Consider the following 20090-nt stretch of genomic DNA (forward strand, 5'->3'; position numbering starts at 1 on the left):
TCATCATTGTAATAATCAGTGTTATTATCCGCAAAAATGAAGACAGGTTGCACAGCTCTCACGTTTCAGGATGGTTGCTGCGGCCGATAAATTGTGGGTGAATTTATTATTACTGCGTCGAGGAAGCCGTGGAAACCAGGACAGCCCGTGAAGGAGTTATGCGTTAACTCCTCCCCTCACTCTGCGATTTGTTACGTCGTCCTCCCCCTCCTCCCCTTCTCCGGATCCAGCATCAGCATAGGAGCTGCCGTGCCTCGTCTTTCACTGAGGAGATCCAGAAAGCCGGAGTAACAGCTAAACCCCTTACAGCCATGGCAGAAAACGCCGGCTTGGAAAACCACCGCATCAAGAGTTTTAAAAATAAGGGACGTGATGTCGAGGTGAGCTGACATTGAAATGCGCATGTAAATACCACGAATCGAATTAGTTTTACGTAGAAAGCGACAGTCTTTGGGCCTCGTTGGGGAGCCTGGCCCCGGCTGCAGCTGCCTGCCAGCTAGCTAGCTAGCTAGCTAACTAACTAACATAAGCTATCGTTAGGAGTTCGCCATCAGAAGTGCTTATTTGCCTATATCCGGTTGTCGGTAAATCCCCCCCTAATAGATTTGTGATGATAGTTGTCGCATTGACACAAGTGGATGTTGGTTAACAGTAAGCAATATCATAGTTGGACCGTAGGAAATGGGAGAATTAATGGATAGCGATGTAGCTGTCACTGCCAGCTAACGTTAACTAGCTACTTGGATGGACACCGGTCGCTAGCGAGGCTGGGCCTGGCCGGCACCCTAATCTTGACATTTGCTATGTTGTACATCCAACTGACCTTAAGTCACACTAATGCTAACTAGGAAACGTTACATATTTTTGTCATTATTAGTAAGACGTCGGATTATGTTGAATTAACGTCACACGGTTAGTCCACATCAACCTTAACCAAACATTGCCCCTCCTTGTTAGCTTGCTAACGTTGTCAAGCAAACAGCTAGCATGTAATACCAGGTGAGCTAGCTAAACTGAGCTGCTAGCTAAGTCACTAAACTGTTAGCTGAACGGTAATGGTGCCATGACCTGGGTTTTGCGGTCCATTTTGATGTTAAAAAACAGCAAATATATTGCTTACTAAAACCGATGAATGTCATGAAGTTACAGTTTGGTTAGAATTCTTCAGTGAGAAATGGTAATGTTAGACTTGATTACAATTAGCTTGCAGTTCTTTTAAATATAACGTTGCCTGGCGTTGTAAGGCTAGCTCTCAAATTTCATTACGGTTATGCTTAGTCATTTTTTCAAACACACATTGCTATAATAACGAAATATGAAAGATAATTGTAGGTGCCTTACTGACATGTCACATGTTCTAGAAAACACCACTGGTGTACTTTGTGTCTTACTGGTAAAGCCTGAAACGCTGGGCACTGCAGCATCATCCAATTAACAAGTGTAATTTTAAAATTCAGTGACAGCATTTATCTGTAATGCTCATTGACATGAAGACCAAACCATTTGGCAAAGGCTGTGTTCAGACAAGCCAAGGTAAGGGAAGCTAAAAGTGTTGGACCAAAGGAAGACGTCACAGGAAATAACAAATATCTAGACTTGTTTAGTCTGTATATTTTATGCATGTAATTAATTGATATGCCACTCTTAGCCTCATAGTTAACCAGCAAAGAGAGATGCTTGTGCTGGGTTATTCTGATCTATTGGTAATCCTGAGATAATCCTCAAACAAAGGTATGTCTGAAAATGGCCCCTCAAAATCCATCAGGGTGCTGATTGGAGTTTCACCATCAACTGCCTCAAAGCTCAGATCGATGACCCATAGGTGGTTGTTTTGAAACTCAGTCAGTGTGACAAGCACATGGCTACTATAACAGGCAGACTTTGCTAAGTACATTCCTGATGCTATTTCAGGCATAGATGTCTGACATGGGTCCTCTTAAGAGCCACTGTATGAATTTGAGTTTTCCTAAAGGGATGACTCAGGCTAAAACAGGAAAAAAATGCCAGTTTGGGTTTTATTTATTTAGGTCAGGCATAACAGATTGCTCGTCATTTCTGTCATCATTAGAAACAGCTTTGAATTGCAAAGCAGTAAAGTCTCACATGCTCCAGATCATACTAAGAGCCACCTTTGTTTTGCTGTATATCATAAAATGTAGTTATGGTTGTCATTGTCAAGTGTTAATCCCAAAATATCACATCTTTCTTGCCTTGCGAACATGCAGATATTATTTAATTTTCTGTAGGTTGTATCTACTGTGGTGCCTCTATGATCTCCAGCAGTTTTGTAATTGTAAGCATATATTTATTCTAACTTTGTATTTAGGTCCATATTTCGGGTATATCAACCAACAGACTTAGGCAAATTAAGCCAATATAAGTGTATTGGCCTGCATTCATTTCTCTTGACTGTCAGGCAGGACTATGGTATTTTAATGTTCTGCTGTCTGTAAAGGGACATTTTTTGTTTGGGGCAGTATAGTGGCATTGTTATTATTATGCATTGGGTGGGAGACACCAATCTGCTCTACAGCCTCCTGAGTTATGACTGTCCCAGATTGCGTAAGAGGCTATTTAGGAAGGCAACATGAACCTCTTCAAACAGTCACAAGATGTTAGACCATCTCAAACTGTTCAGGATGAACTGGAAACTCAACAGACACTCAAATACAGCAATTAGTTAAAGTGTCTTCCCTCACTTTTTAAGTTGTTTTATAGTTGCCTAGATGTTTTACATAATGTGTTGGTGATGGTTTTTTTCTTTGAGTCACAGATTTATGCATAAATCGAAAAAAGTCACGTACTTGAGTAATGCTGTTAAAGTTATGTCATTTCAAATGATTATGAGATTAAATGGATGAAATTAAGTTGTTTATTAATGAAATGGAAATCGAATGGAATACAAACAACTTGATAACTTTTTTTGATCATGTTGGTTTTTGTGATTTTCCCATTGGGTCATTTTGTTATGCATTTAAAAGGCTCAATGTATATTTATCCACAGCTGTATATGGTTGAATTTCTCAAAAATGTCAAAAAACAGCAGTTTTCTCATTTACTGTCTTTCTTTTTGTTTCTTTGTTACAGACTATGAGAAGACATCGAAATGAGGTGACAGTTGAGTTGAGAAAGGTGAGAAAAGATGCACCATCTGTCTACACACACATAAACCAAGCCTCAGTCAGAGTATTATAAACCTGCCACAGATTCCAGACAAGTGGAGTTTAACATACTGAGAATATTGAAAATGCAGACTGAGCCATTTTATGTTGAGAACCACTGGGAGGTAACTATACAGTCTGTATGCAAAAAAGTTTGCTAAAAGGTGCAGAGTTGAGCATTTAAGTTCATTACATCTGGAAGCAGTAGCCGCCCATTCCATTACAGGAAGACATTTAATTCATCATTAAAATCAAAAACCTTGCTCAAACCTCTAGTGCATAGGCTGAAATTTTCACAAAGCCTCATTCACCACCCACTATTACACTTGTCTTTGAAACTGATAAAGCTTTTTTTCATGAGAACTGTTGCAAGTCATGTATTTTTGGTTTCCATTTTGTCAATACTGCTCAGAGGAACACCACTCCTCCCATAGTTATTAATTACAGCACCAAATATCAACAATCTAACATTCACACCTACTTCACACTATGATTGATCAGCTGAGAGGTGAGAAAGGAGCCAAGGGTTGAACTTCTCTCTTTTGCTCTCCTTTTTCATTTGTTACACAACTATTAGTGGCACTGGTCATGTGAACAACCAAGTGCAACGCTATGATTGACTTCCTGGAGGGACTGTCCGAATGTCGAACATTTCGTCTTACTAACTAGTTCTATAAACTAGTTCAGACAGACCATGAACCAACCTGACATGGATATATTGATAATTTATGGATTTCTGTTGTTGATATGTAATGGTGAGAGTGAAGCCTTTTTTTGCTAAACTTCGTAATTGGGTCGCAATGGGAGATCCAGAGATGAGTGTTCACTACCTCCCAGTTGTCATTTACACTTGACAGCTATCTAACTACAAAAGACCTGCTTATAAATGATGTGATGTTTGTTAACAGACTCTGTTTGGTCTTATTTAACAGCAAAACATGTCACAGCCACACTTGACTTGTTATCGTTTCAAGTAGAATATCCAGTTGATACTGTAGGATGTTTCTTTCCTGAGGAAATAATTTTTGGCTGAGCATTAATAGAACAGACATTGGCTTGCAGAGGCAACAATAACAGTCAAGTTTAATTTTGTCCTTTGGTTTACTGAAATAATTAAACTTAATTAGCTACAGCAAATTAAATTTGTTATATTGTAGCCTGAATAAATTCATAGGCACTATTCTTACATTTGTTACAGAACAAACAAATCTTATGCTGTTTTAACCAAATGGTTTATATGTTTCTTTGCAATTCCACCTAGATCTCATAGATTTTCAGACCCAAAAAGGACTAAATTAGCTTCAGCTTTTTCCTAAAAATTGTAATGTGATTGTGATTTTACACTGGACTATTGTTTGTTGTTGATTTGCTGCACTCCCACTGTTCCAACATGGTGATAGTATTGAAAAGAGAGATGAATCTCCATTATTTTGACAGAGCATTATTGTGTGTTTTGATTTTTTTTGTTCTGAAATATGAGCAAGGGGCCATATTTTAAGAGCCATTTTACAATATGCAATTTGTGCATATAACATGTTTTCCCCTTTACCCTGCACCATGCACTAATAAATGAAACCATTTTTATACATATATATATATATATTATTGCAACTTTCAGCTGTTTTTTGAGGATGTTATCATGTACATCAGCTGAACGGTGTTGGAATTTCTATGATATTTGGTTTTGAGTGCATACTGCTTGTTTCAGGGGATATTTGCCTTGATTCTGATCTTCACTTAGTAAAACCCATTCTCAGTTGAATTTCCTGTTAGTTCAGTAGGTTGCCTTGGATAGATGTTGAGGATCATGCTGCAGCTTTAGGATGGCATTGTCCAAAGAGATTTGAAGCATTCACTGTGATCTGAACAGTATGCATTCATGTTGCTGCCAACAGCCGTGACTTCATTAGCGAGCTGGTTCCACTGTCAGCCATACAGGCCGCCGTCACATTTCACAGATGAGGTTTTACACTTTGAATCACATTTTTCTCCACACAGTTCTCTCCATTACTATGATATGGCTGACTTTTGCCGCATCATCCAGTAACACTTTGTAAATTACTTAAGTAAAAACCCATCAGAGTTCCACAACCAACTGTGACCTGGTTTTTCTATATGTGAGGTCCACAGGAGGTTTTTTATCTTGTGATGAATCCCCGGAGGTTAAGTTGGTGTCATTTTCTCTTGATGGTACTCTGATAGAACCATGTTATACATCCTACAGATGCCTCTTAATCTGTTGGTGGTTGTTCTTTCACCTTTACAAGTATACATCTGTCAGATCATTTGCAGTCGCTGAGCTGTAACCTGTTATAGCAGGGGATGTTTGATGATATAATGATGATGATATATTTAAAACAAAACCTCACTCTGTTATATCAATATAATTTGGCGAGTATAATATTGATTTGTGTACGCAAACTCTGTCCAGAGTCAGAAGAAACTAAGGCTAGACTTCGATTTTACACTTCATAGCTGCTTCATTGACACTCAATAGGAGACAGCCTTTGTGGACACTGCATGGTAGGATATTTCTTTCCGACACTAATGCAAACTCACTAGACAAGGTGTGCATAAAAATCATAGATACAGTAAAGTTAAACTTGAAGCAGATCTTCAAGAAGCTGCTTGTTAAACTCAGACTCAGCACCTGGATTCCAGTTGCAGAGTTCAAGTACTGAGATCATTGGCTCTTGAAGGTTTGAATACAGTGTAATGGGAGTTGAATTTTAACTGTTGCCTTGTCTGTTTGCTGTTTTTTTTTTTTTTTTTTTTTTTTTTACTAAGAAATAAGTTCTGTCATGCAGCTTTTAAACTTGCTCATGGATCTGAAGTTGTTTTCATTTTCACACACAGTTGCAGGCTGATTTGGGTTTGTAACAGATGCATAGATTGCTCACATCTTAGCTGGGTTCATAGATCGTTGTGTCTGTTTAAATGTAATTATCTGACAACAGGAAGACCAATCTTGATTGTCACATTTTTCTCTACTGAATAATAGTATCTATCTAGTATCTATCTAAATGTATATCCACAACACATTTAATGATCATTTTAGTAGGGTCCATCCTTATTGATAAAATATTCCCACAGGAATCTCATCATGTGATATTAGAGTTGTTCCTTCTTCCTTTCCGGGAATAGGAAAGGCGTATGTAGGTAATGGGAGATGAAGGTGCCCTCTGGTTCTGGGAACTGGGTGTCAGACAAAATGGTAGAAATTGAAATGAGTCATTGCCAAGTGATTGCTCAGTACAGTTTAGTTTTCACAGCTCAGCATGGCATAGAATTGACTCCATGAAGAAAATCACAGCATCTAAACACCATACTTATTAAAATGAACATTTAGGTGACAGATTCACATGTAGACACATGGCTTTGTATAGAGCCACCTGAATGGTATTGGTAATACTAATATGTAAAACTCAAGCACACTTAAGCACTGTGCTTTCAGAGTAAGCCTGAGAATGCTGGTAAACAAGCATCTAGAGCAGCACAGTCATTTGGAGAGCACCGTCACAGCCAGGAGTATTAAAATATAGAGCGTCACTGTTGTGGAGTGCTGAGGTGGTCTCAAGTCTAGCACATTCCATTTAGCTGGATCAGAGCAGCAAGAAGCACTGCACTAGCTGATTAGTCATCAGTGACGCACATCAGTATGATGCACAGGAATGTAGGGCAAGGGAATCTCCTCCTACCACTGACTCACATACCCTGTAAATTGATGGGAGGTGTGGGTCCTCCTGCTTGTCTCCGTGTACATGTCTGTCTCTGTTTTTCCATCTTGAATGCGGGGGGGGGGGTTGCACAGTGTGTTAAGGTTCAGTGTCCTTCAAAGATGAATGTGTGTTTGCTTTGTGGATTAGCCTGCAGACAGATTTCTCAGACTTACCAACTTAGAATGGGATTTCAAACTTATGGGCTCTAGAAAGTTCAAGTTTGGAAAAGAGAAAAATAGTTTTCAAGGTAAACCTGTTACTTTAAGAATTCATGAATGCATTAATGAACACGTTCATCTCCCCTCATTGGTCTTCTGTCTTTTTTTCCCTCTTGTCAGAACAAACGAGACGAACATCTACTGAAGAAGAGAAATGTCCCCCTGGAGGAGAGTCTGGAGGACTCTGATGTCGACTCAGACTTCAAAGGAGTAAGTGTGGGTGTCTGGGTATGTGCTTGAGCGAGAGAGATGTAGTGAGACCGGACTGTCTGGATAACAGGTCAGAAGTGTTAAAATCAAGTGGGCAGTGTACTTAATGTGCACTGTGTGTGATACTGACTAGAAGCAGAACGTTAAGTAGGAATAAAATGTTTCTTTGAGGATAGCTCTGTTACTGGGATTTCCTCCTATATAGAAGCATTTACAGTGCAAATTAAATGTAAGTTTTCATGTTATGATTTATTATTTCAAAATTAAAAGGGCCAGTTCACCCAAAAATATTTTCTCCTTAGTTGCGATTGAAAGTTCATTCCTGATCTTGGGAAGAGCAGATGACCAAAGTTAATTTAGTGGCTGTTCTGGAGCTTTCAGTCACACATGATCTTCCCCAGATGGAGGTTTCCCTATTGTCATGAAATTGTAAAAGGTCAAATTTCTAAGAAGTATAGCAGGGTCCAAAAGTCTGAGACTGCTTGAGCAAAAGTGGCCTCAGACTTATGGACCCCCCTGTAGTTCCATTTGATGGCTTAAAAAGTAAAGAGCTCAGAGAGTTTGGGTCGGGGTCAGGGTTAGAGAACATTTACAATTCCATGGCAACTGGGTAAACTCCCAACTGCTGAGGAACGTTGTTTAGCATGTACATCCACTCGTATATTTGGGGATCCTTAATAGCTACTAGGTGGCCAGTTTGGTGAGTTTATTTTGTTTTTTCCTAGTTGTCGGTCAATGCCGATTTCAGTTTTGTAATATCTGCTGCTGAAACTTCCAACACCCCAAAACAATGAAGGTGACTGGAATTTTGTTTGTGCGCCCCACAGCAATAAAAAAATGTTTGATGTTTGCACACTCAACAGCAATGTGTCTTTCCAGTAATAATGTTCTGGTTTTTCAGGATCCACATACCTGGGTCACAGTTTTTCTATTGAAAAATTTATTATAAAACTGATGATAGCATGTACTGTGTATTATCCTGAGAAACCAGGAGAATGTTTCTAGGAAGATGATTTGCTATTAAGGTTTTTTTTTGTTATATATAAATGTTTCTTTGCTTTGAGTACCACAGATGAAATATCATCCGAATTGGCTTTGCGCCAGAAATCTAAGGCAAATCTTCAAACTAGTGCAGATAACATGAACCCTTTAATTATCCCTCACTCAACTAGAGAATTTACAAATATACCATGATTAATAAAGTCTGTGGTTTGTAGGTCCAGAACTTTGCTCCTAAGACAAAATCATCCTGTTATGCTACTAGTTCTTCTACAAAATGTAATGTATATTTGGGCAGAGACATGTTTTTTCTCCAAAGCCAGTGATTTCTGATGGCATTGTTGCTAGATAAATGATGAGGAACTGGCTGCAGAGGAAGCCAATCTGTGCATCTTAATTACAAACTGAAATTACACTCTCAACTTGTGGCTCACAGAAACATTAGTGAGAAGGGATAAAGGAAATGCAAAGTGCTAATCAAAAACTGGATTAAATAAGTTTGTTACACCACATGTCCAAGCCTTTTCATCCAACATTACTGTTACCTCTGTTGTGTTAGTTCTGTGTATTAGGCACAGAAGTTCTGTGAAAGTCACATGGGAGCTGTGATTGAAAGCTAATGCCATCATTGTTTCATTGTTTGTTAATGTGATGAGGTTTTCCCATTTTTGAGCCAGTACAGTATTACAGAAACTTTAACATAACATTAAATATTTAACAAAATATCACTTTATGTTGATACTGAAACAAGCTAGCCTGAAGGTGGGTACTTATTTCTTTGAGCCCTGTCACACTGAAAACAGAGAGGGTGCAGTTCACAGTGACTTCCTTCTTATGTTTCAGTTGAAAGCAAAAAAGCCAGCAAGAATTTAGCATATTCTGCATTTATAATTTACATGTCAGACACCAAGGTGCAGTGGTCAAGCTCAATATAGGCACAGAAACCATTTTTGCCTATTTATATAACTTAGTATTTATATAATTCAGTTTGGTATGGGTACTTACACTTGTTTAGTTTGTTATGCTGCAAAGGTATTTAAAATATAATTACGTCAACCTCACATCAAAATAGTATCCTCCACATTTTATCTACTGAGATTCTGTCATCAATTTTTATTTGCTGGTTAATACAATAATGTTCAAAAGGAGTAACTACAACCCTGACATTGAATGGAGTACACTTTTCAAATTATGACAATGCTAATGAATTACAAATAATTAATAATATTCCTCTTTATTTCTTTTTTGTGCAGCAAAATGTTACACTTGATGCCATCTTACAGGTAAGAGTTAACATCATTCAAGCGGTCCCTTATGCAGTACTGTGCAAAAGTAAATTAAGTAACTTCATACAAAGTGTAATAAACTGAAAAAAGTTGAATCAACCAGTATTTGGTCACCTTTTGTCTTTCTAAACAGCACCAGTTCCCTTATGTGCACTTTCACGCAATTTTTCAATGTACTCAGCAGACAGGCTGTTCCAAGCATCTTGGAGAATTTGCCACAGTTCTTCTGTGGATTTAGTCTCTGTCTTCTGTCTCCTCATGTAATCCCAGACTGACTCTGTGATGTTGAGATTAGGGCTCTGTAGAAGACAAACCATCTGCTGCAGGACTGATTGTTCTTCTTGCTGAAGATAGTTCTTTATGACTCTTGCTGTATGTTTTTGGTGTATATCATGCTGCAGAATGAGTTTGGGACCAATCGGATGCCTCCCTGATGCTGTTGATAGCTAAGAATCTAAACATCAATTTAAACAAATGCCTAAAATGTTTGCACAGTACTGTGCATTGGCCTTTTACAAATGTAACAGCTGTGGCCTCTTAGTTGTTTGCCCATAATGTTGTTCTAACATTTGTTATGGCCATCGCTCTTGCTTCTTGCATCTACAGAATGCTACCAGCGATAATGCAGTGATACAGCTCAGTGCTGTACAAGCAGCCAGGTGAGTTACTGACAGAATACACACATACACACACCAGCTGTTTTTATATATGAAGTTCTTGAGATTTCTTTTTTCCTGCTTTTTGTTAGAAAACTGCTCTCAAGTGACAGAAACCCTCCCATCGACGACTTGATAAAGTCTGGGATCCTGCCCATTTTAGTTAAATGCCTGGAAAGGGACGACAAGTAAGTCTGCTTCCAAAACAGTTTGTGTTTGTCGTTAGTCTTACTTATGTCTCATGCTGGGTGTTCGAGTTGATACGACTGGAGACTGGTGTGCAGTTTGTGATGGATTACTGATGCCTGCCCCATCAAGTCTTTGCCCCAACAGAGACTGTGTGTCTGTGTGTGTGTGTGTGTCTGTCCTACTGTGTCCACACGTGAGAGTGTGTGGAGGAACGCAGGGCAGTTGGCTGGTCCTCTCAGTCCAGGCCAAGCCAAATATAACAGCATTCCTGTCTCTTGGAGTTCCCCAATTCCCAGGACCTTGTGTTCACTGAGGGGGCAGACTGAATAGTTGGGGTTGAAAAAAGCATTTAAGGAAGAAGTTGTAAGGATTTTGCTATGACAACCTGAAACATAAGGCATCACGTTAACAAGGTACACAAGCCCATGTTGGACAATTGTGTCATTTTTAGTTTGTACAGAATCCAGAAATGCAGTACAACCCATGTTCATCCATCAAGAAAAATAATTATCTACCATGTTGGCCCTAGCATTATGGCAGAAAGACAAGCCAGCTCAGCTTGAAATAATGATGTACAGAATTACAATGAAATGGACAGAATTAAAACCAGAACTACTTGACATGAACAACAAAAATATATTTTCTGAGGTCTTCAAATTAAATCTGTGAATTCACAGTAGGGGAGAAAATAAAACCAACTTGTCCACAGGCAACCACAGTGGCAGGTTAAATCACAAAGAGTACCACACACTGTTTACTGTTTTACATCCCACCTAAAACTTAAAAAACCAGTAGGAACTCCAGGTTACAGTTGGTTGTATGATGATATATTTAGTGGGGTAGACAGACTTACCACCTTTTGCCATGATTTACTAGTATTTGGCTGGTAGCTGGTGTGAGGATCAAATGCCACTGTTTGATGTCTAATATTTAGTGATCTTTTTTTTTTTTTTTTTTTTTTTTTTTTTTTACAATCAATTTATGACTGTCCTCCCTTTGAGCACAGCCCCAGTTTACCAAACAGCATGTGTAGGCCACTGATCCATCCAGCGTTATCCACCACACAAACTCTGTTTTTACCAGGATTTCATGGAGAGTGTGAAACTGGTTATTAATCTCTCTTTATAGAAACCAATAATAGGAAACTCCTCTGTGTCCTCATGAGCAAACATTTTTTAATTAAAATAAGGTTGAGGTACATTGCTCTAAAAAGTCCTTCTAGTACTGGCAGCCCAAAAACAGATAAGTGTGTTAGGTGCTTGGGGGATGAATCACTCTTGGAAAAAGATGTAAAGGCAGCTGGAAAATCAGGAAATGTGCAATTCAGTGTTTATCACTATTATTTGATTTCCCCCGTTATGTCCCAGTCTGCTGTGAAACTTTTAAACTAAACAAGCTTTCTTTACCTGGTTTTGTTTTCTTTGTCCTCCAGCCCCTCTCTTCAGTTTGAGGCAGCTTGGGCTCTGACCAACATTGCGTCTGGGACTTCAGCACAGACTCAGGCTGTGGTTAAATCCAGTAAGTTGACCCCACATTCTGTCTTCCCTGATGTTACCCCTTCAGTCTGTGTTTGTGTACTGTCTGCAATCTGCCAAGCAAACACATTTATTTGTTTTTTCACTCAATGAGGCAGTCATTTTTTGGAAGATGGCTTTGTTTCAAAATACGAGTGGTGTGTTATCTAATAAAAACAACATGACTGGAGAGTAGGAACCATGATCAGTATTCATATGATTACCGGGCTGTCACAGAGAGAGGATATGTTTACTTAAATCCAAGTATATATAAAATACAGTTTTCATATGTTTTTGTGTAAAGATTACAAATTTCCATCAAACCTTTCTGAATAAAAGCTGTGTGTTCAGCTTCAATTGGTCTAACTTTCAAGAATTAAGGGCTAGCCTTAGTTAAACTTTTTTTTTTTTTTTTTAATTTGTTTATGTGTTACTTTAAAACATTAAGATTTGATGATTTACCTGAGCGTGGGCATTGGTTGTGTGGCTTTAAATGGGCATTTGCATATACATACATATACAAATTAACTGGGTCATTACGTGTTTTTATTTTATTTAGATTAACTGGACGTCCTGTCCAGTTGTCCTGTGACAGTGTCATGGATTCATATTTATTTTATTTGACTTTGAATGTGTCCAGGCAACAGAGCTTATCACTGAAGTTGCACAATCTGTTACGTTGGGCAAATGTTTTGATATATTGATGTTTGTGTCCAGATGCAGTGCCCCTCTTCCTGCGACTGCTACACTCCCCCCACCAAAACGTTTGTGAACAGGCTGTATGGGCTTTAGGAAACATTATAGGTAAGTATAGACAGATAGAAGTTTGTGTGTGTGTGTGTGTGTTGATGGTGTGGAAGCAGCTCTTCAGAGTTATGTTGACCTCTGCCCTTTGCTTGCCCAGGTGATGGTCCACAGTGCAGGGATTATGTCATCTCCCTGGGTGTGGTCAAGCCCCTGCTTTCATTCATCAACCCATCAATCCCCATTACCTTCCTCCGCAATGTTACCTGGGTCATTGTTAACCTCTGCCGCAACAAGGATCCACCACCACCAATGGAGACTGTGCAGGAGGTGGGTGGGTGTGCGTGTGTGCAGGCTTTCATGTGCCAGACAGATGGATGTTGCTTTGCAGTTGACTGTCGCTGCAGGTTGAGTCACAGAGAGCGTTTCAGTAGCCAAATCAGCATCAACACCCAGTGGAGTTTGTAACTATAAAGCTCTTCTGGCGCCATTTGAAGACCATTCGATGTCTGGTTTTGACAGCTATTCATTTGTGATTTTTTTTTTTTTCTTTTGTCTTTTCACTGCACCCTGTTTTTGCCTTCATCTGATCCATCTATTCCTCTGCCTACATCCAACCCACTCACAACCTACTTTTCTTTCCCCACAGATTTTGCCCGCCCTCTGTGTGCTAATATATCACACCGATATAAATGTAAGTATAAGAGTGAAGAGTGATTATCAGTCATTTACTGTTTACTGATTCCAACAGTTTTCAGAGAAAAATCCCAAATCCTTTCTTTGTTTTGCCAACTTGCCATAGATCTTAACTGCATACATTTTTTTGTGTTTTGTGTGTCTTTGTTTAGATCCTAGTAGACACAGTGTGGGCTCTGTCCTATCTGACGGACGGTGGCAACGAGCAGATCCAGATGGTCATTGATTCTGGAGTTGTTCCATTTCTTGTGCCTCTCCTCAGCCATCAGGAGGTGAAAGTTCAGGTGAGGCTCTGTTTTATAGGGCCAATTCACTAGTTTTTGCCCGTCTGTAGAGAGATGACCATTTTCATTTTCATCATCCATGAATTAATAAGATTTTCATTCCTTCTCTTTGTCCTAAAAACTACAGACGGCAGCGCTGAGGGCAGTGGGAAATATTGTAACAGGGACAGATGAGCAGACACAGGTTGTGCTCAACTGTGATGTCCTCTCACATTTCCCCAACCTGCTCACACACCCTAAAGAAAAGATCAACAAGGTATCTTTTAATTGCTATGGACCCTCTTGTAAGTCTAAAATAAGGTTTGAATAGAATATCATAGCCACAATTTATTTATTTTTGATTTTGTATGTCTGGTGGTTTTTTATGGCCTAGTATGGAAACAGGAATAAGGTTTCTGCTGAAATCATTCTTAATGAAGGTTTCACTTTAGCCTTTATTGTTACAAACATGTTCAATGGATTTCCATGTTAAGGTGATACAGCCAGATACGATATGTGGAACGATGTGTAAGAGACTTATGAGTTGGAGCCAGCACCAGAGTCTTGGCCAAACCCAAAAATGACGAATGTCACTGAACAAGTATTTGTGTGTGGAAGCTTTAGTGCTGGTTTTAAATTTGTGATGGCTCTGTTTGCAGGAAGCAGTCTGGTTCCTGTCCAACATTACAGCTGGGAACCAGCAGCAGGTCCAAGCTGTGATCGATGCTGGCCTGATTCCTATGATCATTCACCAACTGGCTAAGGTTTGTTCACAGTGGAAGAGCAGAAAAGAAATTCTTTAAGCTTTATATCCTATACTCTTTCTATTCAGTTTTCTCAACAGATGGTACCAGACTCGATGCACAATGCTGGCATTGATTTTATGTCAGTTGCATCGACACATTCCACATTTTGTAGCCGGTGAAGCAACACAACTTTTGATAAATGAAAAACACACTTAATGCAAACGTAGCCTAGATTTTCTGTGAACCTTGGCATCGTGCTTTTGTAGAAAAGACCCGCTATGTGTACATCTTAGTGACAGCCTGTCTCTCTACAGGGTGACTTTGGCACTCAGAAGGAGGCAGCATGGGCCATCAGCAACCTCACCATCAGTGGGAGGAAAGACCAGGTGAGCTGGGCTTTGGGACCATTGATGTAGAAATGTGGTGCATGTGTTTAAAAATGTTTGCTGATATTTTTTATTCAACATAAATATCTTTATTTAAACTGCAGAAATCACGCTTAATATGTGAGTCAGTCATTTAATATTCTATCATTTCGATAGAAAATGTTTACCCCACAATTTCAGTTTATGTAGGTCATTGTGAGTGAATTATAAGGACATGTTCCACACTTGTAACCATGTACCTATGTTGTAATCAAGTATGGATGTGGTGTGTATGTGTGGGTTTGTGTAGGTGGAGTTTCTGGTGGAGCAGAATGTCATCCCTCCATTCTGTAGCCTGCTGTCAGTGAAGGACTCCCAGGTGGTGCAGGTAGTCCTGGATGGCCTCAAGAATATCCTCATCATGGCAGGAGATGAAGCCAGCACCATTGCTGAGATCATTGAGGAGTGTGGAGGTCTGTTTCTTGCATTACTCCTCAGTCTGATCTCTTTATTTGTCTGAATTATCTTATAATTTTAAACGGTTGTGTTTTTTGTTGGGGAAGTTGTTGCATTTTCTCAATCAGGGACTAGCATTGTAAGATTTTTTTATAAATAATTTTTTTTCAATATTTGGCGAATAAGTGCATGTTTTTCTCAGTCATTAAAAAGACAAGGAGAAATGTTACGTTTGTCATTGTTTTGTGTTTTTTTTTTTTTTTTTTTTTTTTTTTTTTTTTTTTTTTTTTTTTTTTTTTTTTTACAGGTTTGGAGAAGATAGAAAATCTGCAGCAGCACGAGAATGAGGATATCTACAAACTAGCCTTTGAGATTATTGATCAGTACTTTTCAGGAGATGATGTGAGTTTACCACCAGTGATTTTACACCTTAAGATTTTCATCTGTTTTTCCTGTGCAGTCATCAAATTATCATGCATGTCTTTTTCAGATTGATGAAGATCCCAGCTTGATCCCTGAAACCACTCAAGGAGGAACCTTTAATTTTGATCCAGCTTCCAACATGCAAACAAAGGAGTTTAATTTCTGAAAGCCAGGATGTTTGGTTCAACCAGCTGCACGGGTACTCTGTAATCACCACAGACATTCATCCATCTCTCCTCCAACCTGGCAACCTGGTACCGAAGGATTTACTTAGCATCACTTCAACATGGAAACTCACCACTGAAGGATTTACCCACCTCTGCACTGCGGGGTGTTTTTTCTTTTTAAATGGTCATCCTTCACAGAACACGGCAACCCTTCATAGGAGTCCTGGTCACTCAACAGGCACCATCACCATCTGGCAACCTGCATCAGGAGGATTGTCAGTATTCTCTGCCAGTGCTTCTAAATATCACACAAAAATAAAAACCAGAAGGAAGAAAAAGCCTTCGTGGCAAGATTTAATTGCCAAATGTCAAGTCCTCACAAAGACAAAAACACAAGCACATTTCCAGACATACACACACACACATATACACTCTTTTTGACACCTAGAATTTGTGTGCATACTTCTGTTAGAAGCCATCATATCACTTATGGGGAAGAAATACTGCTGTTTGTTTGTGGTTTATTTTTGTGCTTTCCCTCCCCTGGATTGTCCTCTGGTGTTACTTCACCCTCATGCACGCACACTGACATTCATGTACACACATCAACACACTTAGTCACACTGATACCTGATGGCCGGGCACCCAAATAACCCCCTCTCACCCAGTTTAAAGAGTTAATCCCAGAGCTAAGCCATGATTAACCACGGACCCCCACTGCCCTCCCAGGAGATTCCTGGGGCAGGTGGAGGGGTGACAGGGCTCTAAGGCAAAAAGAGGACTCCGTGGCAAACTGACTGATGGGACTTCTGACTCAATGACGTCACTTTTTTTAATGTGACCTCTGTTGAATTATCAAACTTAATGTTTGTTTAAGAAAATCATCAAAAATGTGAAGAAAATGCCATAATATTTTTTTTTTTCCAATTCATACAACTGTAAGACCTGCTAATTGCCTGCTTCTGATTCAGCAGAGCGACAACATTTTTGTTTTTTCCGGATGTGAATACCTGTCACAGGAGGAAGCAACTTTAGGTGAAGGCGCAGAGACTTAAGAGAAAAGGAACATGTCAGCTGTAGCATTTATCCCCCTGCCCCCCCCCCACAGGACATCCATTTGTGCAACATGAGCTTGGTCACGCCTGTGATCCAGTGAACTGTTTGCTCAGGACTCCCCTGTAATGTGAAACTCAGAAAGGGGGTTTAACAAAAAACTAAGAAAAATCAAACTTAAATCAACCCAAATTGCTTATCTGACTTTAAGCTTATTTTAATTCTTTTAAACCTTCAATCAAATATTTTAGGTTCATGTTTCAGCTTCCTCTGGTTGAGTCTGTGGAGCTTCCATATGTCTGTTTTTGTTTTTTCCTTCTCTTCAGTCTTATGCACACGTCTGAGAGGCATATTGATGTCTGCCTGCAGAAAGGGACCTATACTCACTGAAGACTAAGCTTGTATAAGGAGTACAGGTCCTGAACTTTACTATACTTAACTACTTTCAATGAAGAGGTCACATGTCATCACTCAATTTGAATAATTGTAGAAAAATGTGATGTGTATCTCTCCTTGCCGTCTAATGAATATATGAATATATTTACATAAAGCCTGTACAAAGCTGCTGCAGCTGACAGTCATTGGATGGACGATAACCTTACTGTCAAAGATGGCTGGGGAGGTTTTTTTTTTCTTTTTTTCTTTTCTTTTTTTTTTTTTTCTTTTTGAAGCAATATTTCGTTGTTTCATTGTTTTTATTTTTGACTTGCATATGTATTGTGATGACATGCTGATAAATTGGAACAGGCTGTGTTTTTCTTCTCTTCGTAGTGGTGACGGGCTGTTTAAAATGTACCGTCCCATGTCCCAGTTGGTGTGTTGGTTCGGGTTCGAGTTGTCAAAAGTCTTGAGCCCGACCCTAGCCCTGGTCTCGAAGACTTTATGATCCTCTGGATGGCTGCTAACTACTGAGAGGGGGTCATAGCAGGGGGGGGAGGGGGGTCACACTGGGGTTTTAAATATTGGGTGGGGTTGTTATGAGCAGCCCAGGCTTGTTTTTGGGACTAGCTGTTTATTACTGAACAAAACTATAGAGAGGGTGTACAGTCATGAACTAGCAGACTAGACCGAGCCACTTTAAAGATTTACAATTTCGTTGCCTTGTATCTGAATTTGATACAAGCTTATGTTTGTTGCAAGATTTTTACTTGCTAATGAAAAGTTGTTTTAAATAAAATAATAGGAGAAAAGCAACAGACAGCGTTTTGGCCTCTGATTGTTTATATCTTTTTATAAATTTTAGATTGAATTCTTCTCTTTAAGGTGGCTCATTGATGCTTTCAACTCTTGTGCATATTAAAGACAAGAATGAGTTGAAAATCATTGTGCCTTTTGTTTTTCATTTCAACTAAAACTAGGTTTTATTGAATAGAAAAGATTCTTTGAGCGACTGGAGAATTTTGAAATGGGAGATGTGGCTGCAGTAATATTATGTGGCCTCCCTGTTGTTGGAGTTTGCCATGGGAATGGTCAATGCTGCTCTCTGCTGTTGAGAGTAACTGCTCCCCTCCAATCTTACCCACTGAACATTGTAACACACCATTTCTCCCACTCACCACCCCCCCCTCCCTCCCCACCATATTGCCATATTTCAGTCAGGGGATTTTGATATCATCTCCTCTCATCTCGCCCTCAGGACATGATCTGTGTTTCTGATCCTAACCAAAATAAACTTGCTGTTTAGCCGCTGGATCCTCCATGCCTGCAAGTGTTGTGATTCACACATACAGTAGCTGTTGGTTAAATTTAAGTTGCATGAATGTGAATGTGACTAGCTTTTAACAAAGAGATTCCAAGTGTGTGAGAGACAAACCCATTTTTTTTTTTTTTTTTTGGTTTTTTTCATGCTGTTGAATTTGTTATCAAGATCTGCATCACTTCTTCTCTGTGGGTTGGTCATATCTTGTCAAACAGAGTTTTTAAGTTCTCTTACTCCTCATGGTTTTTCTGTGATGTGCTCTTTACATTACAGGTGAGATCTGTCAGCAACAAAAACAGGATGGGAGTCATGGGGTCATGATGGTGCTGGATTCCTCTCCTCCTCCAGGTGATGTTTGTAAATTCACCTCATCCCAAAGAAACATCTGACTCGTGTAGAGCAGTGGGGACCTCAGTCTGGTTTCTGGCCCACACATTTTCACTGCTGAAAATGAGGTTACACTGAGCACTTGGAACCGCTCATTGTGTATTCAACATGTTTTGTTTTGTAAGTGGCATAGTTTCTGTCTGCTGAATCCATGCACGTGCCTTGGTGAACACACTGACTTGAGGGTAATGATTAACCTCAGGCCTGCAGACTCTGAATTTGGGTTTTGGATGGTGTGTGTATCCAGAAAGTGCATAGTAAGATAACAGGTCTGTAAGTGGAACATCTACGCTGCTCGACCTAGATCCAGATTCCACAGGCCCCAGGTTTACTGTGAGGCAGTTACTTTGGTAATTTCATTGCAATTTTTGGGTACAGTATATGCGCAGACACAGAAAGATGTAAATTGAAATGGTAAGGGCCTTGAGGCAGCTCTGGCTTTTTACCTAATCAAAAGGTCCTGTCTTGTATAACTACATCAGCATCCAATTTTAATGTATGCATAATAACCAGAAACCGACACAGCAAAACCTGAGGCAGGAGAGTTTTCCATCAGAGAAATGATCTGAGCTGAGATCCTGAGTTCACGTTTGACCTCGGAGAAACAGCAGTTGACAAAACAATCGCACCACAATAGCTGTTCTGGAGCTTTCTATCATGTTACACAATCTTCCTCTGCAGATGGAGGTGCCCAAGAAGATTGTCTTTGATAGTTTTTTTTTTTTTTTTTATCAGTTAACTTCTCACAAAGTGAGGTAAAAAGAAAAAAGATTTCCTTTAAAATGGCTCCAGTTCTTCTTGGTACACTTGCACATAGTTTTTGGCAGCTAGGTTGTTCCGAGCATCTTGGAGAAACTTGCCTCAGTTCTTCTGAGGGTTTAGTCTTTCTCGTTGTCTCCTGTCTCTTCATGCAATCCCAGACTGACTCCATGATATTGGGATCAGAGCTCTGTGGGTGCCAGACCATCTGCTGCAGGACTCCTTGTTCTTCTTGTTGCTGAAAATAGATCTTTATTACTGGCTGTATGTTTGGGGTCATTGTCATGCTGCAGACTGAATTTTGGACACCTCCATCTTTTTCGGACACGTCCACCTCCATCTCCTGTGGAAGACCATGAGCTGTGATAGAATAATTTACC

The 20090-nt window shown here is 39.5% G+C and overlaps 1 protein-coding gene across 1 annotated transcript; it reads left to right on the forward strand.

Moving 5' to 3' along the window:
* The first annotated feature begins 231 nt into the window (after positions 1–231).
* On the forward strand, positions 232–18557 carry kpna3 (karyopherin alpha 3 (importin alpha 4)). Its single transcript, XM_023400709.2, has 17 exons — positions 232–380; positions 3088–3132; positions 7219–7308; positions 9561–9590; positions 10200–10252; positions 10342–10437; positions 11871–11956; positions 12670–12756; positions 12857–13026; positions 13346–13390; positions 13545–13676; positions 13804–13932; positions 14315–14419; positions 14716–14787; positions 15077–15239; positions 15530–15624; positions 15713–18557. Exons 1-17 carry the CDS (start codon positions 312–314, stop codon positions 15809–15811), a joined length of 1566 nt encoding a protein of 521 aa, XP_023256477.1. The 5' UTR covers positions 232–311; the 3' UTR covers positions 15812–18557.
* The last annotated feature ends 1533 nt before the right edge of the window (positions 18558–20090 follow it).

This window comes from Seriola lalandi, unplaced genomic scaffold, assembly GCF_002814215.2.
Source record: "Seriola lalandi dorsalis isolate HSWRI2012SDOR001 ecotype SW California unplaced genomic scaffold, Sedor1 jcf7180002052929, whole genome shotgun sequence".
Classification (NCBI taxonomy): Eukaryota; Metazoa; Chordata; class Actinopteri; order Carangiformes; family Carangidae; genus Seriola; species Seriola lalandi.